This window comes from Tupaia chinensis, unplaced genomic scaffold, assembly GCF_000334495.1.
Source record: "Tupaia chinensis unplaced genomic scaffold, TupChi_1.0 Scaffold000042_1, whole genome shotgun sequence".
NCBI classification, from domain to species: domain Eukaryota; kingdom Metazoa; phylum Chordata; class Mammalia; order Scandentia; family Tupaiidae; genus Tupaia; species Tupaia belangeri.
Window position 1 is genome coordinate 2,075,861 of NW_006159497.1, and position 19,180 is coordinate 2,095,040.

At 43.3% G+C, this 19,180-nt stretch overlaps 1 protein-coding gene across 1 annotated transcript in view; it reads right to left on the bottom strand.

The window, feature by feature from the left end:
• RBFOX1 (RNA binding fox-1 homolog 1) overlaps positions 1-19,180 on the bottom strand; it is a 1,649,671-nt gene that overhangs the window by 989,820 nt on the left and 640,671 nt on the right. Inside the window, exon 3 of the mRNA XM_027773019.1 lies at positions 18,727-18,774. Coding sequence (XP_027628820.1) covers positions 18,727-18,774 — 48 coding nt within the window. The remainder of the gene's footprint in view (positions 1-18,726; positions 18,775-19,180) is intronic.

The window sequence follows — 19,180 nt, forward strand, 5'->3', positions numbered from 1 at the left end:
TATATATATATATATATATATATTGTTCATGTAAAAATGCATAAACTTGGAAAAGAAAATTTTTATGATTCACTGATATTTTTCCCTTCCCCTCTCTTCCTTCCTTTTTAAAATCTATCTCCCTCCCTTTTCCTTCTCTCTGCCTCTCCAAAGTAACATACACTTTCTCTTTTTCTTTAAGTTTGCTTCATTTCCTCCATGAGAGAAAGAGAGAGAGAGAGAGGCACCCCCCAGTTGGGTCTGCCCTCTCTAGTCCACCCCCATCTTGGCCAGCCCGGATCATAGGCACACACCTGTGTACCTGGTGTGGACAGGAGGACCCCCCCAAAGGTGAACCTGGGACCTTCCCATGTGGGCCAAGAATAAGGGAGTGTTATGTTACTGCCGTACCCCCACCTCTGGCCCTGCTTTTCCTTCTTTATGGACAAAGCAACTCTAATTAAAGAGGTAGTTTATACTGGATGCCCAATTCTCCAATAGATTCCCAATTCCATGGTGCAGGGAAGGAGAAACTGTGTGTTTCACTCATGAATAGAAATAAAATATGAATATCTACAGCAATCCGTAGCTTCCAATCCCAGTATAACGACATGAAATGAGCCCATAGTCTTTGACACCAGATGTGACTATTAAATAGCTTCGCTTACTCCAAATAATGTCAAAACTTTGAATAGAGTGTATAAGCAAACACATAAACAAGCAATTTAGAACCAGCTGTTGATATTGACACTCCATAGTTATCATCATGTTTATCTAGTCAGCACAACAGTTTAAGGACTTGGAATGTGGAAGGATTTAGAATGTGAAGAGGTTGTGAATGTTAAATGATACATGATGATTGCTCTTATGATTATGGGGGGAAGCTGATAAATGAAGGGGCCTAACTTATTAGAGACAGAAGTCTTTGAATAATATCTACAAGCAAAGTGAAGCAGATAATTCAACTTATTTCTTTGATAACACTCTTAAAATAGACTTCTGGAAAAACAATGCATGGATCTGCCCTTCAATTAAGGTCTGAAATTGATCTTGTTTAAATAGTATAGGGGCAGCCCATGACATGATGGTTAAGGCGGCAGGATCCCACATGGCCGACTGTGAGGTTTGATTCCTAGACCAGGTGGTCTGAGAAACACGCTGGGCACATGTCCATGTGTGCCTAAAATCCTGAAAGGAAGGAGAGGTGGAGAAGCGATTATAATGTCACCAACCCCATCAGGGGTGCTTTCTCTCTATCTCTCTCTAGTGAGTACATATGACCTCTGCAAAAATTAAAAATAAATAAATATACAGTATGATTTCAGAATATAAGCAGTAGCTTTAATTTCATGGCTAAGAATAGATTTGGAAACTCAAGCTGGATAGAGGAACCACCACTCAATAACATGAAAAGCATAGTTGGAAGGCCTTGGTCTCAGCTCCTGCAGGCTGTTCCCTTTGTAACCTTCCCATTCCTCATTTTTCAAGTTGTGTGTTGCTGCAAATCTTGGCAGGTTCAATTTCGGGGTGGGGGGGGAGAGGGAGCCATGTTCATCCAAAAAACTTTATACTTTCTGAATCTAGGATTGACATGCACCATGGATTCTGTAAGGTGACAGCTTTATGAACAGTGCTCTTACTCAAAAGAGAGAGACTGACGGACTTCTCTGGGGGCTGATACGGAAGTGGGGGAGTTGTCCGTTCACATAGATCCTCTAGTCTGGAGGTTCCTTTCACCGTGAACAACTTCTTTCTTTCTTTTTATTGTTCTTGATGTTATTTGTTTTTCTTCCTATTAGCCAGAGGATGCATAGGCTCACCAGAGAGAGAGAAAAACAGAGAGAGGGAGAGGGAGAAAGCACCCCCCCCAAAGTGAGGCATGTTCAGGCCACAATTCCTTCTCCATTTCTCCATCCTATTCAAATTTGGGACCTGCACACATGTACCAGGCATACTCTTCAAGACACCAGGTTTGAAATTCAAACTTAGCAGCGGGGGTAGTCTGGCTCTCTAACCAGGAGGCCTCAGGGCCAGCCTTCACCTGTGAACTTCTCATTTTCAATAGAAATAGCAATTGTTTACTATAGTCTCTACTGTACTGACTTCTAATAATATTACTATTAACAACCACATATTAAATAGCTACTCTGGGCCAGGAACTAGACTGGTGATTTAGATATAGATGAGGTTCACAGTAAGCTTAAGAGATGAATGGAATCATCATCCTCTTTACAGAAGAGGGATCTAAGATGCAGAAAGGTTGAAGAACCGCCCAAATTCAGCCCTAGAACTGGTACTACAGTCTCCAATGGACAGCCTCCGTTCCTTCCATGATGACTCATCATGTAACCCTCAGATCATCAGTTAATTATATTTGAATATGAGAAAGCATAAATATTTCTCTTTCAACATGTACATGGTCATATACGACCTTTGGAGGTGTGATTTTATTCAACACTATCTATCATTATTGTGTCCGTGGGGCTCCGACACAAGTACATTCACCATTTTTTTCCCCTAATACATTGTCATATCATGATACTCCTGCCTCAGCCTCCCAGCCAGCACCCCAGACAGTCACCACCACATCTAATCCATTCATTCATTCATTTATTCACTCACTCATTCACTCATTTTTGACAGAGTCTCACTATGTTGCCAGCTTCAAGCTTACAGTGCTCTTGTCTCAGCGTCGGGATTACAGGGATTACAAGTGCACACCACCATGACCCTCCTTCAGGTCGGATCAAGTCCTGGACTCCCTAGGGTCCCAGCCTGTGCAGTACAGTGTCTGAGCAACACCCACCACTGCAGCTGGCCTTAGTCATCGGTTTAGTGACCACGTAACACTCCATCATGTTTTGTACTTAGCATAGCAAACCATTCCCTGAACACTGGCTAGTTATGTTGTAGCCAGTATCTTGACATTGCAAGGAAAAGAACAATGACGGCCCTTTCAGGTGGGCTTTTATTCCTATGGAACTGGAATAACTCCTAGGAGTAAATTCATTCAAAAGGAATCATTATGTTGCTGCCGATAACTATTGGTACTCCGGCTTTAAATGATTCTCACCTAATCACAGCATGCCTAGTAAAGACCATGCAGTCAGTTTCCCAGCAACCTCGCCAGTATGGGAAGAAGTAATATTCTTATTTTATGCTAATACAGCTAATTTAGTAGGTAGAAATTGGTGTATCACATAGCTTTAATTTGCATTTTCATATAGCTGTCAAGGAAAGGTGTTTACTATGTATGTGATTTCTGTCTGCTTTCCTTTGGGAAATTTTCTGTTAGAGACGTAGCTCTTATCCTTTTATTATTTCCTCATGAAAACATTCCTGTCAAGGGGACAAAATTAATATTTGATGAATTTTATCAACAAAAGAGTCAATCTGAATATATCAAATTTATAAATATGCCATTATAAATATATTTATAAATATGAAATTATAAATATAAATGTATATATTTATATACTAAATTAATAAAAATTCAGTTGTATGCAATAAATGTGTGTGTATATATATATATATATATCTTTATATATATATATATATATATACACAATTACTATCGTAAGTGTGAGTGCTATTTGGAGATGAGCATAAAGTTTTTCAATTACCCCTTTGAGCTGACTGTCTCTGCCACGGGATCCACTTGTCTAACTATTAGTAGGTCCGAGGGTTGAGAATCGCTGTCAGTCTCCCTGGCTGGGTCAGATCCTGCCTGCCTGCCTGGTTGCTGACAAACATTTGTTTTCTCACCTGTGTACCCTTAATCACAGGTCAGAATTTCCTGAGCTTGAGACCTTTCCTATCTCAAAGGAAAAGGAAAAGTTATGAATAAGGTAGATTCAAAGTATTCTTACCACCGCCCCCACCCAAGAAATGGTAACTGTGAGATGATGTGTCAGTGATCTTGATTATGTGATTATTTCACAATGTATATGAATATCAGAATATCAAGTTGCACATCATAAATATAGAAAACTTTCATTTGCCAATACATCAGTAAAGCTGGGAAAATAAAGAAAATGTGCCTAACCTCTGGTCAGTCTGCAAATTCTGATACATTTTGTTTAAAATCGCCACAGGAAGCTGGGTGTGGTGGTACCTGTCCATAGTCTCAGCGACTCAGGAGACTGAGGCCAGGCTGGGCAAGATGGCACAAGCCTGTCTCTAAAAAATAAGTTAAAAAATAGCTACAATGAAAGATGATACATTTTTGATGACTATGCAAATGCAAATTCTAACCTATAATTGGCTAGAAAGCCTTGAAAATTGATCAGACCTTAACATGAGAAGTGCATGGGGATGTGTGTGCTTACATGCACAGACGTGTACACAGCCATGAGTGTGTTTTCCCCAACCCACCCTGGGACTCTGTTGCTACTGCATGCAGTTGCATCAAAAATTACTTCGGCAACCTACTTGCTGAGATGGATGGTGTAATCCTGGGGTTTTCTGACCTTGATCAACGTGAAGAAAATTTCAGCTGAACTGTGCAAAAGTGCTGGGACAACATAAATCACATTTGGACAGGGCATGCTTTCTATCTAAAGCGTGAAGTCACCCAATCACATATCAAGAAGTGGGATAATAAAACGTACCAGCTGAAGAGAAGAAAAATTAATTAATGCTCGCTCCACTCATCACAAAAAAAAAAAAAGCCATTGGCCATTTTTTTTTTTTGGGAAGAGATGACACAGCTGAAGAGAAGAAAAATTAATTAATGCTCGCTCCACTCATCACAAAAAAAAAAAAAGCCATTGGCCATTTTTTTTTTTGAGAAGAGATGACAGAACCGTCCTAGAAAAATAGCTCTGCACTTAATTAAGCGTTTCCTAAATGCATTTTAATTCAGAGTTTAAAGAAGTATCACTAAAAATTGCACAAAAGAATAGACTTGCTTCTTTTAAGTAAAATAAATGGCAAATGAAAATAATAGCTATAATTAATGGTATTAAAATGTAAGCAATTCAGCGCCAATTAATACATAATTGCAATGAGATGACAAATATCATTACAGACAAATCACACTTTAAAGTTAAGGTATCAAAACACAACCCTGCTCATCTGAGGCTGCATTTAGGTTGTTGCCATAATATAATCAACAGGGCAGGCTCTCAGGAGCCTAGGAATGTGTGTCTACACTTGCCCCGATATATGGGTCTTCCTTGTGAAATCATTTTTAACCATTCCCTAACCATGAAAATACCAATGCTTTGAACAGCCTGCAATTCTACAGCATAACAAGACAAACAGGCATGCTCAGAAGAACATGAGCATGAACGATCTGTTTTCTTTTCATCTTTGGGTTTCAACAGGGAGCATTTAGGGTTTGTTTCACACGTCAATTGCCAGATTCCATTCCAGGAACAACTTAGACCTGGCACATGTGTTGTAGTTCCCACTCCTTCACCCTTGGCAGACATCACTAATCAATCATGCACTCTTTCTGGTACCCAGATGCCACCACCTGAGCCTTCTCATGAGTAAGGCCTTGTATACAGACACAATCGTTCTCCACCAGAGAGATGTGTTTCTAGTCTCTAGTCTCTACCTTTAACCTATAAACCTACCTTTAGTTAAGCTTTCTAACCTTCTTTATGTGCCTTCACCCAAACTAGCAAATACCTACAAGATACCCTGAACCCTACACCAATAAATGGAACCTTATATCTAGTTTCGGCTTTCTTACTTACTTTGCTATTTACTTAACTGGACCTAGATATACCTTTTGAATCCCATTAGAGATTTAAGAAACAGAAAAACATCAAAGAAGAATAGGAGGAAAGGAAATATAAGTGTAATAATGACAGCCTATACTCTTTGGATGTGTATCCTGTGCCCCGCCAAGAAGTGAACTACCCTAAGTATACAAATAAATTTTAAAAAGCCCATAGAAGAATGAAATTAAGTACAAGTTTCTTGTGGTGCAAAAAGTTTTGAAATCCATGTATGGTCTTTTTCATAATACACATTTCTTGTGAACTTTTTGAAAGCCTGATTCACTCTTTAAAATCATTAAATCCCACAATGATCCAGAAATCTAGTCTTTTCTTCTGTGTTTCACATGACAACTTGAGCACCCAAGAGGTTAAATAACCAGGAAGTGGCCAAGTTGGGGTTCGAACCCAGGCCTTCAAGAGCTCTCAACCACTCTGTTATACTTGTGATTCTGTAGACGAGCTTCCCAAAGCCAACTTCAGTGCTGATGGGAGGGGTATCAGACAAATGGCCGGATCTGCCTCGCCAGCTTTCCACTGCACTCGGTTCCATCTGTGCCATCACACTGCCGAGTGTGCCCAGCATCCCTCATCATCTGTCATCTGGGGTTTCAGCCCCTCAGAGGCTAATTTAACTTGACACTACATCCGTTTTAGAAGCTCTGCCAGTTTCCACCCCACCTCCCCCCGATCCAGCCCACAACTCCCTGCTCAAATTTTCCTAAAATAAATGAAAGAGGAAAGTAGGACTACCATCTCATTTTCAAAGTTTAGTAAAAGAGTTAACCTGCAGATAAACTATAAAAGGCAGGTGCAGAGACCCATTCTGGAGTTAAGAAGCTCTTGTCTACAAAAATAACTCTCAGTCATGCTGAGAAGTGAGGCACCGACTGGAATCATGAACATTTTGATGATTGTGAAGAACAGACCTGCCGAGGACTCTAGAATAATACCGTGAATAAATGATTAAGAGGAAACTAAATGCAGAGACACATAACAGAATGTTGCTGAACCCTGGCCTGGGTAACTTCTGTCCTGTTGAGGCCTCTGTGGCAATAATTCTCACAGATGGAGCTACCATTACCTGGGTACCAGAGACTGAGCATGTTGACCATTCAAGGGACATGTACTGGTTTTCCAGTGCAGTATCCCTGGAAGATGCAGTATAGCCTTGTAGTCAAGGTTCAAAGACTTTCTGGGTTTGAAGCCCATCTCTACACTTAGGACATGGGTGATCCCGAGTAACTCTGTGAACCCTTCCTTGGTTTCCTCATCTGTAACATGGAAATAAACATTGTATGTATAGTAAAAGAATCTTTATAGAGATTCAATAGTAGAATGAGTGCAGAGTGTCTCTGGTTTCTGGGACTTTGTAAGTGCTTCATGCATGTAGTTGCTGTTATTATTATCCATGTTCCCTTCTGAAAAAAAAAATGAGTCAAGTTTTTCATATTCCCTATACCTTTGGTCCATTTAAGTCATTCATTTAAGTTCGGGACCTTCCTAATTCTGGTGGTTGGTGCATGAGGAAAGACAAACAGGCAGAGTACTGCCCCATGTGGCTCAGTGACACCTGTTAAGCAAATGAACATCACACCAGAAACTGTGCTGAAACTATAGGAAATAAGCTCCTTCTTTCTGGAGGTAGAATTTCAGTCTATACCTAGTGGTCACCATCTTTGCCACCTGGTGAAATTGAAGCACTGCAGTTCAGCTACTCAGAATACAATACAACTTTACCCAACAATGGTCACTTTTTTTTTGGGGGGGGGGCTATAGGATGCATGCATTTGCCAGAGAGAGAAAAAAAAAAAAGTCAGACATCACTTCGCAGGGGGAATATCCATGCTGCAATTCCTTCTTCTCCATTCTCCCCTTGAGATGAGATTTTGGGCACATGTCAAATGCCCATGCACCTGTTGTTTTTCAAGCCACCAGGTCAGAGACTCAAATCACACAGCTGACCATGTGGGATCCAGCACCTTAATCATCACGGCCCCTCCTGGCTCAATCTATTACCCACTTCAAATGTGCTATGACTGTAGATCAGAAAGATCGTGTAACTTCTACAAGGTTCCCAACTAGTAAAGAGAAGAAACAAGACTCAAACCAAGACCTATCTGATGCCAAAGCCCTTTCTGCCATATTACATTGTCTATTGAGATAAATTATGTGACATGAACAAAAATTACTTTGGATTTCTTAGGAGCAACCCAACTCTACAAGTAGAAGTGGGAGCAGTGGTTCTCTCCAGAGTTGAATTTCTTTCCCTCCTACCTGTAGGTTCTGAACACATAACTCCAAACACTGGGACTTATCACTTCTATTGCTGCCTGGTCCCTATGTCTAAGTACAAACGATGTTAAATCTGACTGCTGGTGGGCTACATGTATCGATTCATATCTCTCTCTCTCTCTCTCTCTCTCTCTCTCTCTCCACCTTTCTTTCTCTCTCTCTCAGTGTCCTTTTTCTCAGCAGAGAAAAAAGGTGAAATCTGCTTGTGATGTACACACCAAACCCACTAAGATTCCATCCACAAGTGCTAGCTGAGCAAAAGAGCTGAAGTAAGTATGTAAACATGAGTCATTTTGCCTGTGCTAGATGGCTGCGCACCATTCTTTGGCCAGAGATGGTGGAATGAGGGCTGAGTTGCTGCTCCAAACACAGTCCGAAAATAGACTGGCCAGTAGCTGTGCACTAGTTTGGAATGAGAGTGGTGTCTAATGGGAATGAGGGTTACTATTACAAAGATGATTCAGTCTGAGAAATTTGCATGAGATGCAAAAAGTGGAACAGACAGGGACCAGCAGTTACCGAAATAGCTATGTTGCTGGACTCCCACATAATCGACTGTGGTTTGAGTCCTGGACCCAGTGGCTTAAACACATGCCAGGCGCGTGTGTGTGCATGCCCAAGATCCTGAGAGGAGAATGGAGGCAAAGGGATTGTGGTGTGGCCATCTCCCCTGGGGGGGGGGTGATTTCTCACTTTCTGTCTCTCTATCTCTGTCTCTCTCTGTCTTTCTGGTGAGCACATGTGCCCTATAGCAAAAACCTCTAAAAAAAAAAAAATGGTGGAACAGACAGAATAGCCAAGCGACACATAGAGGAGCTTTTCTTTTGTTAGGTCACTCTGATGCACTCTTGGCCAGAGATGGAGGGCCACGAGTGATTGGACAGAAGCTCTGGCATTCATACCTAAGCAATCAGAACCTATGAGTGAGAAAACACCGAAAGGCCATGGAACTATCTACTCCTCCAATTATTTCTCACACTCATATCCCATTCCATGTAAAAGAGATTTCCTTCCACGCTAAAGGACAAACTACCCTCCTGCTCAGAAGGCTTCAGATGGCAGGCCCTGTCTACTTTCCAGCCTCATCGCTCGGCTTCCTCAGTCCAGCTAGACTGACCTCTATTCCGTTTCTGAGTCATGTCATGCTTCTACCACCAGATTTCCACCTCTGCACCCTTCCCAGGATGCTCTTTTCCCTCCTTCCCTTCAGACTAAAACTCAAATATCTCTCCTTAGGGATGCTTTAATTTTCATTTCTGCAGCTTTGGAGAATCTTGGAGCTTCATCCCATTTAATACATGCACATAATCAACCTTAAACAAAGGACATGTGGAGCAGAAAATAATCCAATCCCTGAACAGATTTTGTGAGTCTCACCCAGATGAGTGCTCATTGCAGCCTTTGTCCTTGTCTGCCTTAAGTATCTCATTTCAGTCTTTAATGAGAAACTCATTCATGAATGCTTCCCATTTTAGAGGGAGGCTCTCTCAGTAAGCAGCAAGCCTTCCCCTATATCTTCTGTCTTTCAGAAGCCCAGAGGCCTGATCCACTCCCATTCCCAGGACAAGAGTGAGGCTACAAAAAGACCAATTCTGGTGGCTGCTTTGTGCTCACGTTCAACCTCCTGCCATTGAGGACTTTGAAACCAGGAGTGTAATTCATTACCCACGTTGATCAAGTTCTTTATTCCTCATGCCCACGGACTGTACATATCTACGTAAGCTGAGCAGACGCTGACACGTCCCTGCAAGGAGATGTCCATGACCCATGGCCAGAGCCACCAAATTGTGTGGACAGGGTGTGCTAATGCTTTTGCAAATCTAAACCTTCCTCTCATTCTTTGTGTGGCCCTAGTGTAGACTCATCCTCTTGTCTATACTCTACCCTGGCTTCTGTGCCCCTCCTCACTCCCTTCTGGTTCTCCCTACAAACAAGCAGAGTTCAAAACTTCCAAAAAGCAAAACAAAATCTCTCCCCTGATGGCAAAATCACCATTAGAAGACAGTGTCTCCTGAACTTCAGCTATTTACAACCCATATTCACAACTTTTCTACATCCATCAAATTTTCCTTCAATTGACTGTTTTTTGTTATTAATAAATTTGTTTAAACCTAATAGATATAAATTCATCTATTTAAGATGTTTTTAGAAAAGGAAATTGTTCACTGATGCAAGTGCAGTCTCTTTTGTCATATATATAAAGTAACCCTAATTCAAAAATAAAATAAGTTACAGCTAGATATTAGAAGAATTTCCTGTCAAGGGCTCTAGGTTTTTTGGTTAATAAAGGATGGATTAACACATGTTTGAGGGCCTGGGATTGTTTAAAAACAAAACAACCAAATGATGTCTCTGATGTAAACCCAAGGTCTGAAAAATAGTTGACAAAGGAGTAACTTCTTTACATTCTTCCTATGTAATTTGATGTCACATTCTGAGACCCTCCAAGATATGTCCTTTGTCACCTGAAATCTGAGTTCCCCATGTGGGCAATCCAGAAAGAAACAGTGGCCCTCCTCTACTACATGATTTTGTTCCTTCCCCACCTCCACCGAGCTATGATTAGCAAGTAAGAATTGCATGTATGGAGTGTAGAATATAATATCCGATGGGTTTCTACATCAGGAAATGATTCCTCAGCCAGCTGATTGACACACCCATCATCCTACAGTGTGTTTGTGGAGGAGGGAAAGGTGTATGTGTAGAGAACTCTTGAGATTTACTCTTTTAGTGAATTTCCAGTATAAAATCCATTAATATTTAAAAACGTTAATTAACTACAGTTATGCTATACATTGGTTGTCCAGAACTTAATCATCTTGCAACCCTTTGATCAATAGATCCCTTCCCCCTAACCCAATTACTAAGAGTTTGACTTTTCTTTGAGATTCCACATACAAGTGAAATCACAGGGCGGTTGTGTCTCTAGGTCTGCTTGTTTCACTCAGCAAGACGCCCTCTAGGTTTGTCCGTGTAGTTGTAAATAGCAGGATCTTCTCCTTCTTGTTGTTTGGCTTTGTTTTTTAAAAGAAAGCTAAATAATACTCTATTTTAGAAACTACCAAGGGACCCAGGAACCCCACTTCTATATATAAACTAGAGGGAATAAAGTCATATCTTAAAGAGATCACTGAATTCCCATGTTTGTTCCCTCCCACCTCATTACAGAGGAACACCCTATTATTTCCCAGAGTCTTGGCCGACTTCCTGTCCACCCCATCCCTGCACTTTCCAAGGCCAGCCTCTGGCTCTCTCTGCTCTGCTTCCACTCACCTTGCCCTTATGACTTCCTCTTTGTGTGTGTCAAAGTCTACGCACCTTCTTGGCTCATGTTATTCTGGCCTTGTCTTGCAAGGACGTGCCTTTCACAGAAAGGGTGATGGATGCAAAGTCCAATGCATTGGCATGGAAAACACCCCCCTCCATAACCAGCTACCTGTCCAGCCTCTCTTGCAGCCACTAGACATACCACCAGACCTCAATGTGCCCTGAGCACCCATGTTCTTTCACACCTCCATGTCCTTGCCATGCTGTTCCTTCCTCCAGCAGGGCCTTTGGCAGACACTACCTTTAGACCGATGCACACAGGAGTGCTTCCTAATCTACTGAGACTTAGCTTGTGAGTCTTAAGCCTCATGAGCCTCTTGAATATTTTCTGCATATGTGTTTCTTTGACTTGCACACAATGTTTTACTTATTTTTATTATTATTCATACATTAAATTGCTATACATCATTTAGATTGTGAAGAGACTTTACCCAGCATGATTTACACCTCAGTCCAGCCCAGTTGAGACTATTATACACATCCTTGTCAACAGATAAAAAACCTTATCTGTGTCCCACAACTATCTTACCTCTCCATTTTCACCCCCCAAATTTCCTTTCATGCACTTTTCCCCTCCAACACTCTCTTTCTACTTTGTCTCTAGTGTCCATTACAATTTTTAATACTTTTATGTTCTCCAGTCTTTCAGGCTCTACCATAGAGTGTGAACAGTCCATATATGTTAAGTTGAGATATACAATGTTTCTCTTTCATAGCCTGACTTGCTTCACTCAGCAATCTATCTTCCATATTCATCCACTTTCTTAACCCAACTAAAAGATGGGGAAATGAGCTGAATAAACAACTCTCTAAGGAAGATATATGAATAGCCAAAAAGCACATGAAAAGAATGCTCAACATCCCTCATTGTAAGAGAGATACAGATCAAAACCACAATGGGATACCACCTAACCCCCAGTCAGACTGGTTAAGATTAAAAAGCAAATAATAATAAGTGCTGGAGGGGATGTGGTGAAAGGGGAACCCTCTACACTGTTTATGGGAATGTAAATTGGCCCAGCCACTGTGGAGAATGATATGGAGGTTCCTCAAAGACCTTCATATAGAACTACCATATGATCCAGCAATTCCACTCCTGGGTATCTACCCAAAGGACAGGAGAGCACTCAGGCAGAAAAGTGCTTGCACAACTATTTTCATTGCCGCACACAGTGTTTTAAAAATCAGTGGTTCGACTATAATATCCAGTTTTCCAGACTGTCCTAGAAAATGGCAGAGCTGAACATACATTCCACATGGCCACGTTTAGCTGAGAAATAGCTCCAGAACATGGCACCCTCCTTCCCCAGGTCATGGCAGTGCCCCCTGCTGCATGTATCCAACACTGACACCCCCGCCTTCACTAAGTTATGACTCCTGCCCAGATCTGGCAGAGAGATGCATTTGTTATTTTCTGACTTACACCAAGTATCTCTTCTGAAATTTTTTTCCAAATCACATAAGGTCCCCTTAGTTCTTCTTTTCTGTGAGCTCCCATAAGACTTTCTGGGGACTCATATTTTAATGTAAATTTAATTTTAAATGACACAGGATGGCTATAGGTTTGGATGCCAGCAAAAACAAAAGTAAAAATAATGATAGTTCACTAAGCTCTTATATTGCACCAAGTACTGTACAAAGTGCTTCACAGTATTATTTTCTCAATTCCTCAAATCAATATTTTACGTGGATATTAGTATCCCCAATTTACAGACAAGCAGACGGAAACAGACTGATATAAGGTAAGAACACTTGTCCAGGTCACAGCTGCTACTTGGGAGAGCTGGGCTGAAATCCAGGACTATCAGGCTGCAAAGGCCATGGTTTTAACTGCTACCTACTTTCGAGCCTATGTTTTAATCACAGACTTTCTCATCTTTGCATCGACCCTGCTTTAATGGCTGAAATTAGGAGTGGAACCAGGTTTCCTGGACATCGAAGCCAGAATGCTCTCTGGTGCTATAAGACACAGAGACATCCCCGTGTCCCCACCTCCAGGTCCAGCTACTCAGCAGACGGGTAGGACTGCCAAGACTATGAACAAGTCCCGCTATGAGCCAGGCAGAGCTCAAACCAGAGGGGCTGAAAGACTGCCCCACAATGAAAACCAGATTATTTTCTTGGCAACAAATGAAGGTAATGGTCTAGACGCGAGCTGATCAGCCGAATGGGGCAATTCGCATACACTACAGATTGAATCCTTGTTTCCTGCGTGAGGCAGGTGGGTGTCACAGTCTCCAAAGTAAGAATCTCTGAGCTCAAACTCAGCCTCACCACAAGTCAATTAATGTCTCTGAGCTTTTAGTCTTCACCTATAAAATGGGGATAATGACCAGCAGGCAGGGTAATGATTACGTGTCTGGACTCCCACATAGTCGACCTTGGTTTGGGTTCTAGACCTGATGGCTTCAAATTCACGCCAGGCGTGTGTGTGTGTGTGTGTGTGTGTGTGTGTGTGTGTGTACCCAAAATCCCGAGAGGAGAATGAAGGAGATTGAAGGAACTGTGGTGTGGCCATCCCCCACTCCCGGGGGGTGATTTCTCACTTTCTGTCTCTCTGTCTCTTTCTGTCTCTCCAGAAAGTGCACGTACCCTATAGCAAAAATCTCTCTCTAAAAAAAAAAAAAAAAAAAAATGGGGATAACAGTGGTACCTCCCACACAGAGCTGAGGTAAGGCTTCACAGGGACTTTTGAAGCCAGATTTGAAGTCTTGGAAAAAGGTGAGTTCCAAACTCTCAGCGTTAACCACAGCACAATAGCTTCTGCCTCCCAATCACAGCTTTAATCGAACCCAATCTAAAAGTCGCTGTAACTTTGAAAACCACTCAAACTCCTTCCATGCAATTTTATAGCAGATCTGAAACTGTTTAGCTGCACCAGGCCAGGCGGTAAGTGAGGAGAGGAAGCCCTGTCTGTGTTTATAGCCTTTGACAAATGGGCTCCCGTCTCCTCCTGACAGATTCTCCCCCTGACTGATCCATCAGCCTCTCCTCTCATCACCTGAATCGCAGTCTTCATAATAGTATTGAAATTCAGATGGATTTTACACCACAAATAAAAATGAATTTAAATGCCTCAGTTCCCCAGCAGAAACACCGGTTCTGTAAATGTCAAATGCATGCAGTTTCTTGAGGCCATATAGCTGCTCTGGGTGATGGGCTACTTACCATCACCTCTGCTAAATCTGCCTGGGCTCACAGCATTCAACTGTGGGAGACGGCGGTCTGCACCCCTGCTTCCCATTTAGAGGTGAAACACCTCTCAGACTTCCCTGTGACATCCTCAGGGAGATTAAGGAATGGCCAGGAACCCATCAGGGCTCAGACACACGTGCAGGGGCTCTGCTAATTGGCAGACTTGGAAGCCAAGGGGAAGCGTGCAGGAGAGTCTCACTCCGATGCACTCCACGGATTTCCCCGTAAGCAACCAGGCAAGGGTCCCCAAATGACACTCAACTCTCTGTCGGCCGCATAGAAAATCAACTTCTCGGATAAAGGAAAAGTAGGGGGAAAAAAGTACTCTTTCTTCCTGTCAAGCATCTCAGATCAAGCCCAGAGTATGTGCAGACAAGAACCATGTCGGCCTAGCCTAGGTGGTGCGTGATACTGAAGCCATGTCAGAAAGCCCCAGGTTCGGGTCCCAGGTTCACCTGAACACGCTGGCATGCACACAGACATGCCTGAAATCCTGGGTGGCTGAGCAGCTGAGGCAGGGAAAATGGGGCATGGTGAGACCCCATCTAAGGTATTGTGTGCTTGCGCTCTTTCATTCTGTGTGTGTGTGTTGTTCTCTCGCACATGAAAGAAATATTAAAAAAAAAAAGAAGAAGAAGAAGAACCACAATGGTATTGTTCTCCATTAGCATGAGGGCCCTCTTTTGCTCCTGAGATTTGCTGTTTATCTTCCATCATTATATCTGGTCGAGGAGTCAGTGGAGAATGACTCACCTCAGGGTGGAGGGCATGGAACCAGGCCGAGAAGGCAACAACAGGCCCTGCCAGAGCCAACAGGCAGGGTGGGATGCTGTGCACTAGACTTCTTCCATCAGGAAGCTTTGGAGCGGTCTTCCCTCTCCTCTGTACGCAGAAGGCACGGGAGTTTCCAGAGAGAACTCCGATGTGCTGACAGGAGTACGGAATAAAAACCGTCCTTCACGGCAGCTGGCCTCACTCAAGAGCCAGCAAAGACTGCTGTCTGCCTGAGCGCAACCCCTCAGCTCGAGATGGGGAAAGGAAAAGGCAAACTTAAAACGGTGCTCCAAATCGTCAGGTATCCAGCACATACAGAGGCGTGGTGAAATCCGGTATATCTGTGCTTGCCGACAGAGATAGACGGAGGAGAGGAGGATGGGGAGTCGGGGAGGGGAGCCGAAACCAGACAGGGAAAGATGCAGGTTACTCCTGGAAAGCCACGGAGTCCTTCAGGGGCCCAGGCGAGCTTTCGTAACTAAAGGAAAAATACTGCCAATTCTTCGGAGCATTCAGCAGTCAGAAAAACCCACACGGGCCAAGGGGCTGCCGCGTCGGAGACAGGCTTACTTACTATGCCGGCACCTCTGTCATCTCCTGTCACTTCAATTCCACTTTATCAAATTACTGATTCTGCCAGGAGCATGTGGATAAATGGAGAGGGACACACACACACACACACACGCAGGAGCAAGTGTCATCACTTCAGTGGTGAAATTTCATAATTATATGTCAGGGCGACAGAAGTCCCAGAGTGCACTCTCAAAACTGTAGGCCGCACACTGCAGCAGCCGTCTCCCGGCGTGGCCTCACGCCGTATCTGCAGAGACAGACAGGGGCAGCGCTCTGCTGCGGAGGACGGGGTGCTGTCCCTTGGGAGGGTTAGGGTTCACCTTTCGACTTCTCCATGAAAAGAACGGTCTCTGATAAGTAACATTACTTCCCAAAACCTCGCCCTCAATGTCTAACCACCCAGAAATGCTGTAGCACACGTGCAAGATTCAGTGTATTCCCGAGACAGGAAGGAAGGAAGGAACAAGTGTTCTTGTTTAATGGATAATAAAGCCTTCAGAGGACAAGAACTGGAAGCGAGCATTATTATTATTATTTATCACAAGGAGTCTGCTGCCAATTTACTGCAGCCAAATGTTCAGTTAATTTTTTTCCTTTATTCATGATAAAATAAGGGTGTGCATACATGAAAGTAAGAGCGGGGGGAAGAGAGGGAGAGGGAGAAAGAGCTGAGCGTCCTGTCCTTCACGGGGCCCTCGGGCCCTGCAGCCTGTAGACCATGGGCATGCTGTGTGTGCAGGATTTGTTTCAGGCTGACTGGGTGGGGGATTTGAACCACAGCTGTGGTGGGATCCAGCTTCTCTCGAGCAGTGTGTTGTTACCACTGAGTCATGAAGTGAGGGCCTGCCCGATTAAGTCAGTCTCCATCTTGTGGGGTCAAGTTTAGAAAACAGCTGGAGAACCTCTCGTGTGAAGTGTCTCACTCGACACAACAATGAAAAACCACAGAAGCGTGTGTGCGTGCGTGCCTGCATGTTCTCTCTTTTTTTTTTTTAAGAGGCTTTTTGCTATAGGGCGCGTGCACTCGCCAGACAGAAAGAGAGAGACAGAGAGACAGAAAGCAAGAAATCACCCCCCAGGGGGAATGGCCACGCCGCAATCCCTTCTCCTCTCGGGATCTTGGGCACGCACACACATGCGCCCGGCATGAGTTTTAAGCCACCGGGTCTGGAACTCGAACCATAGTCGACTACATGGGAATCCAGCGACATAGCCATTATGCTAACTGCTGGTCCCCATGTTCCCTTTTCTTGAGACGAGCAGAAATCACAGACAGGAAGCTCATCGATAACTTCTCCCCCAGTAAGCATCACAGAGCAGCCACAGGCCAGGGTGGTCCTTAGCATCATGAAGGAACCAAAGGCAGGCTGGGGGAGTGGGGTGGAGCCTGCCTGGATGCTTCACTGCTCAGAGCTTTCCTGGCTGCTCGCTCTCCTTGGCGGTGATGGGACTGAGGTGGTCCTGAAACACACCATTCCCTGGTGTCTTTCAAACACCACCAGCAAAGAAATTTTAAAAAGTGAAAAAAGATACTGCACAGAAACATGCTTGTTAATTTCATAAAACTCCAAGGGCAGTGGACACATCTCACACTTTGGAAGTGGGTCAGGGAATATCCTTTGTGGGCACTATGACCTGAGCAAAGTGGTGGGGACAGGGCTCTAGGCTTAGATTCCATGTGTCCAACTCACAAAGCACACACGCACGTACAGCAGTACAGCAACACGCGGACGCGCGGTGAATGCAAGCGTAAATTAAAACACCGGTGCCTGCAAACGAGAGCAACACACACCTCCATCTGAGCTGGGACCACGCCGTTTGAATTTGAGCTACCGTATCATTATTCCTTTCAGTGTGAGGAGATTAACACTCCCTAAAATAATACACGGAGATTGCTTTTCATTTAAACGCAAATTTTGTTTTGAAAAGTCCTCAACTGCCTTATTAATCAGAACACATGCCTGAGCCATCAGAAAATCAAAGCTGAACACCTCTGCCTGAAATAATAACCGCGTTTGACAATAATGGTATAGTTGCGATGAGAAACATCTTTCAAAATTGCAGAGTGATGTCAAGAGTAGCCAAGAGATACATACACTCCACTCACTGGCTTGACCTCTCTGGATTCAAGGCGTTAAGGGTAAAATTTGATCTGCTCAAATGTGCTTTGCCACAGAAACTTCGGTGAACTCTTCTCAATAAAGACAGACAGTGAAAAACATCAAAGTGAAGAACAATTGTCTAATCATTGCTTTTTCCTGAAGGGACTCGTATCAAGTGTAACAAAGAAGGTAAATGGGGAGGTGGCTCTAAATAGATAGGGAATGGCCTCCCCCCACCTCCAGATCTCATTTAGGAAGTCCCCACTCATGTCAATGCATTGTGATAGAAATTGGGACCTTCCCTTTCTCAAGTCAGAGTCCATGGATCACATATGTAGAGACACACCTCAGGAAGCTCAATATTATATATTCCACAATATAAGTAACATTATAAAACTCTGTGTGATGATAGATGATATATGTGCAATAACTATCAACAATATTTAACCGGACCACATGAGTTCAAGAATGAATGAGTTCGTTTCCTGAAAGAAGGATGTGACTAAGACAACAATCAGCACCAAACTTTGGGTGAACCTCATTACCTGACACACACTTCATGAGGCCGTGAGACACATCACAGACTGCAGAAGAGAATGACAAACATTCTAAAGTACGATTGTCTTTAAGCGTCGAGTATCAGCATATGAATCACCAGCAGACCTTCCTCTGTCCAGCAAGCCCCAACCACTTCAATGGCCATCAGTTCTCGTTTTGTTGGAAACCAAAATGATGAAAAAATAGTGCCTTACCTTTCTGTCCTCTATTTCCACGCAGGTACTGCAGTCTGCTTTGATATCCTAAGAGAAGGAGAAAAGAAATGGAGAGAAAGAACAGGAGTCAGACTTACGGTCAGACAGGCAATGGTGTCGCTGAAATGCCCTTTAAAATAATAAAGGGCTCCCGCTCCTAACAGTTCTTTCTCGAGTCATTGCTCTTTATGTGCTTTTTAGAGGTGTGCTGTGGTGTTTGCCTTAAGACATACGGATGTCATAAGCAAGCTTTATTACATGCAGATGTGGGGTGAAGGCAAAAGCTATGGATCAGAGGCCACAGCACCGAGGCACTGAGGGCTCATAAAATGATCTGCTTCCCCACCATACGCCTCAGTTCAGATCAGCAGGGACTGCCCTTAATTGGATTTAACGTCTCTCCCATTCCATGTTTAGGATAGTCAGATCTACCTCGCTTCAACACAAAACCATC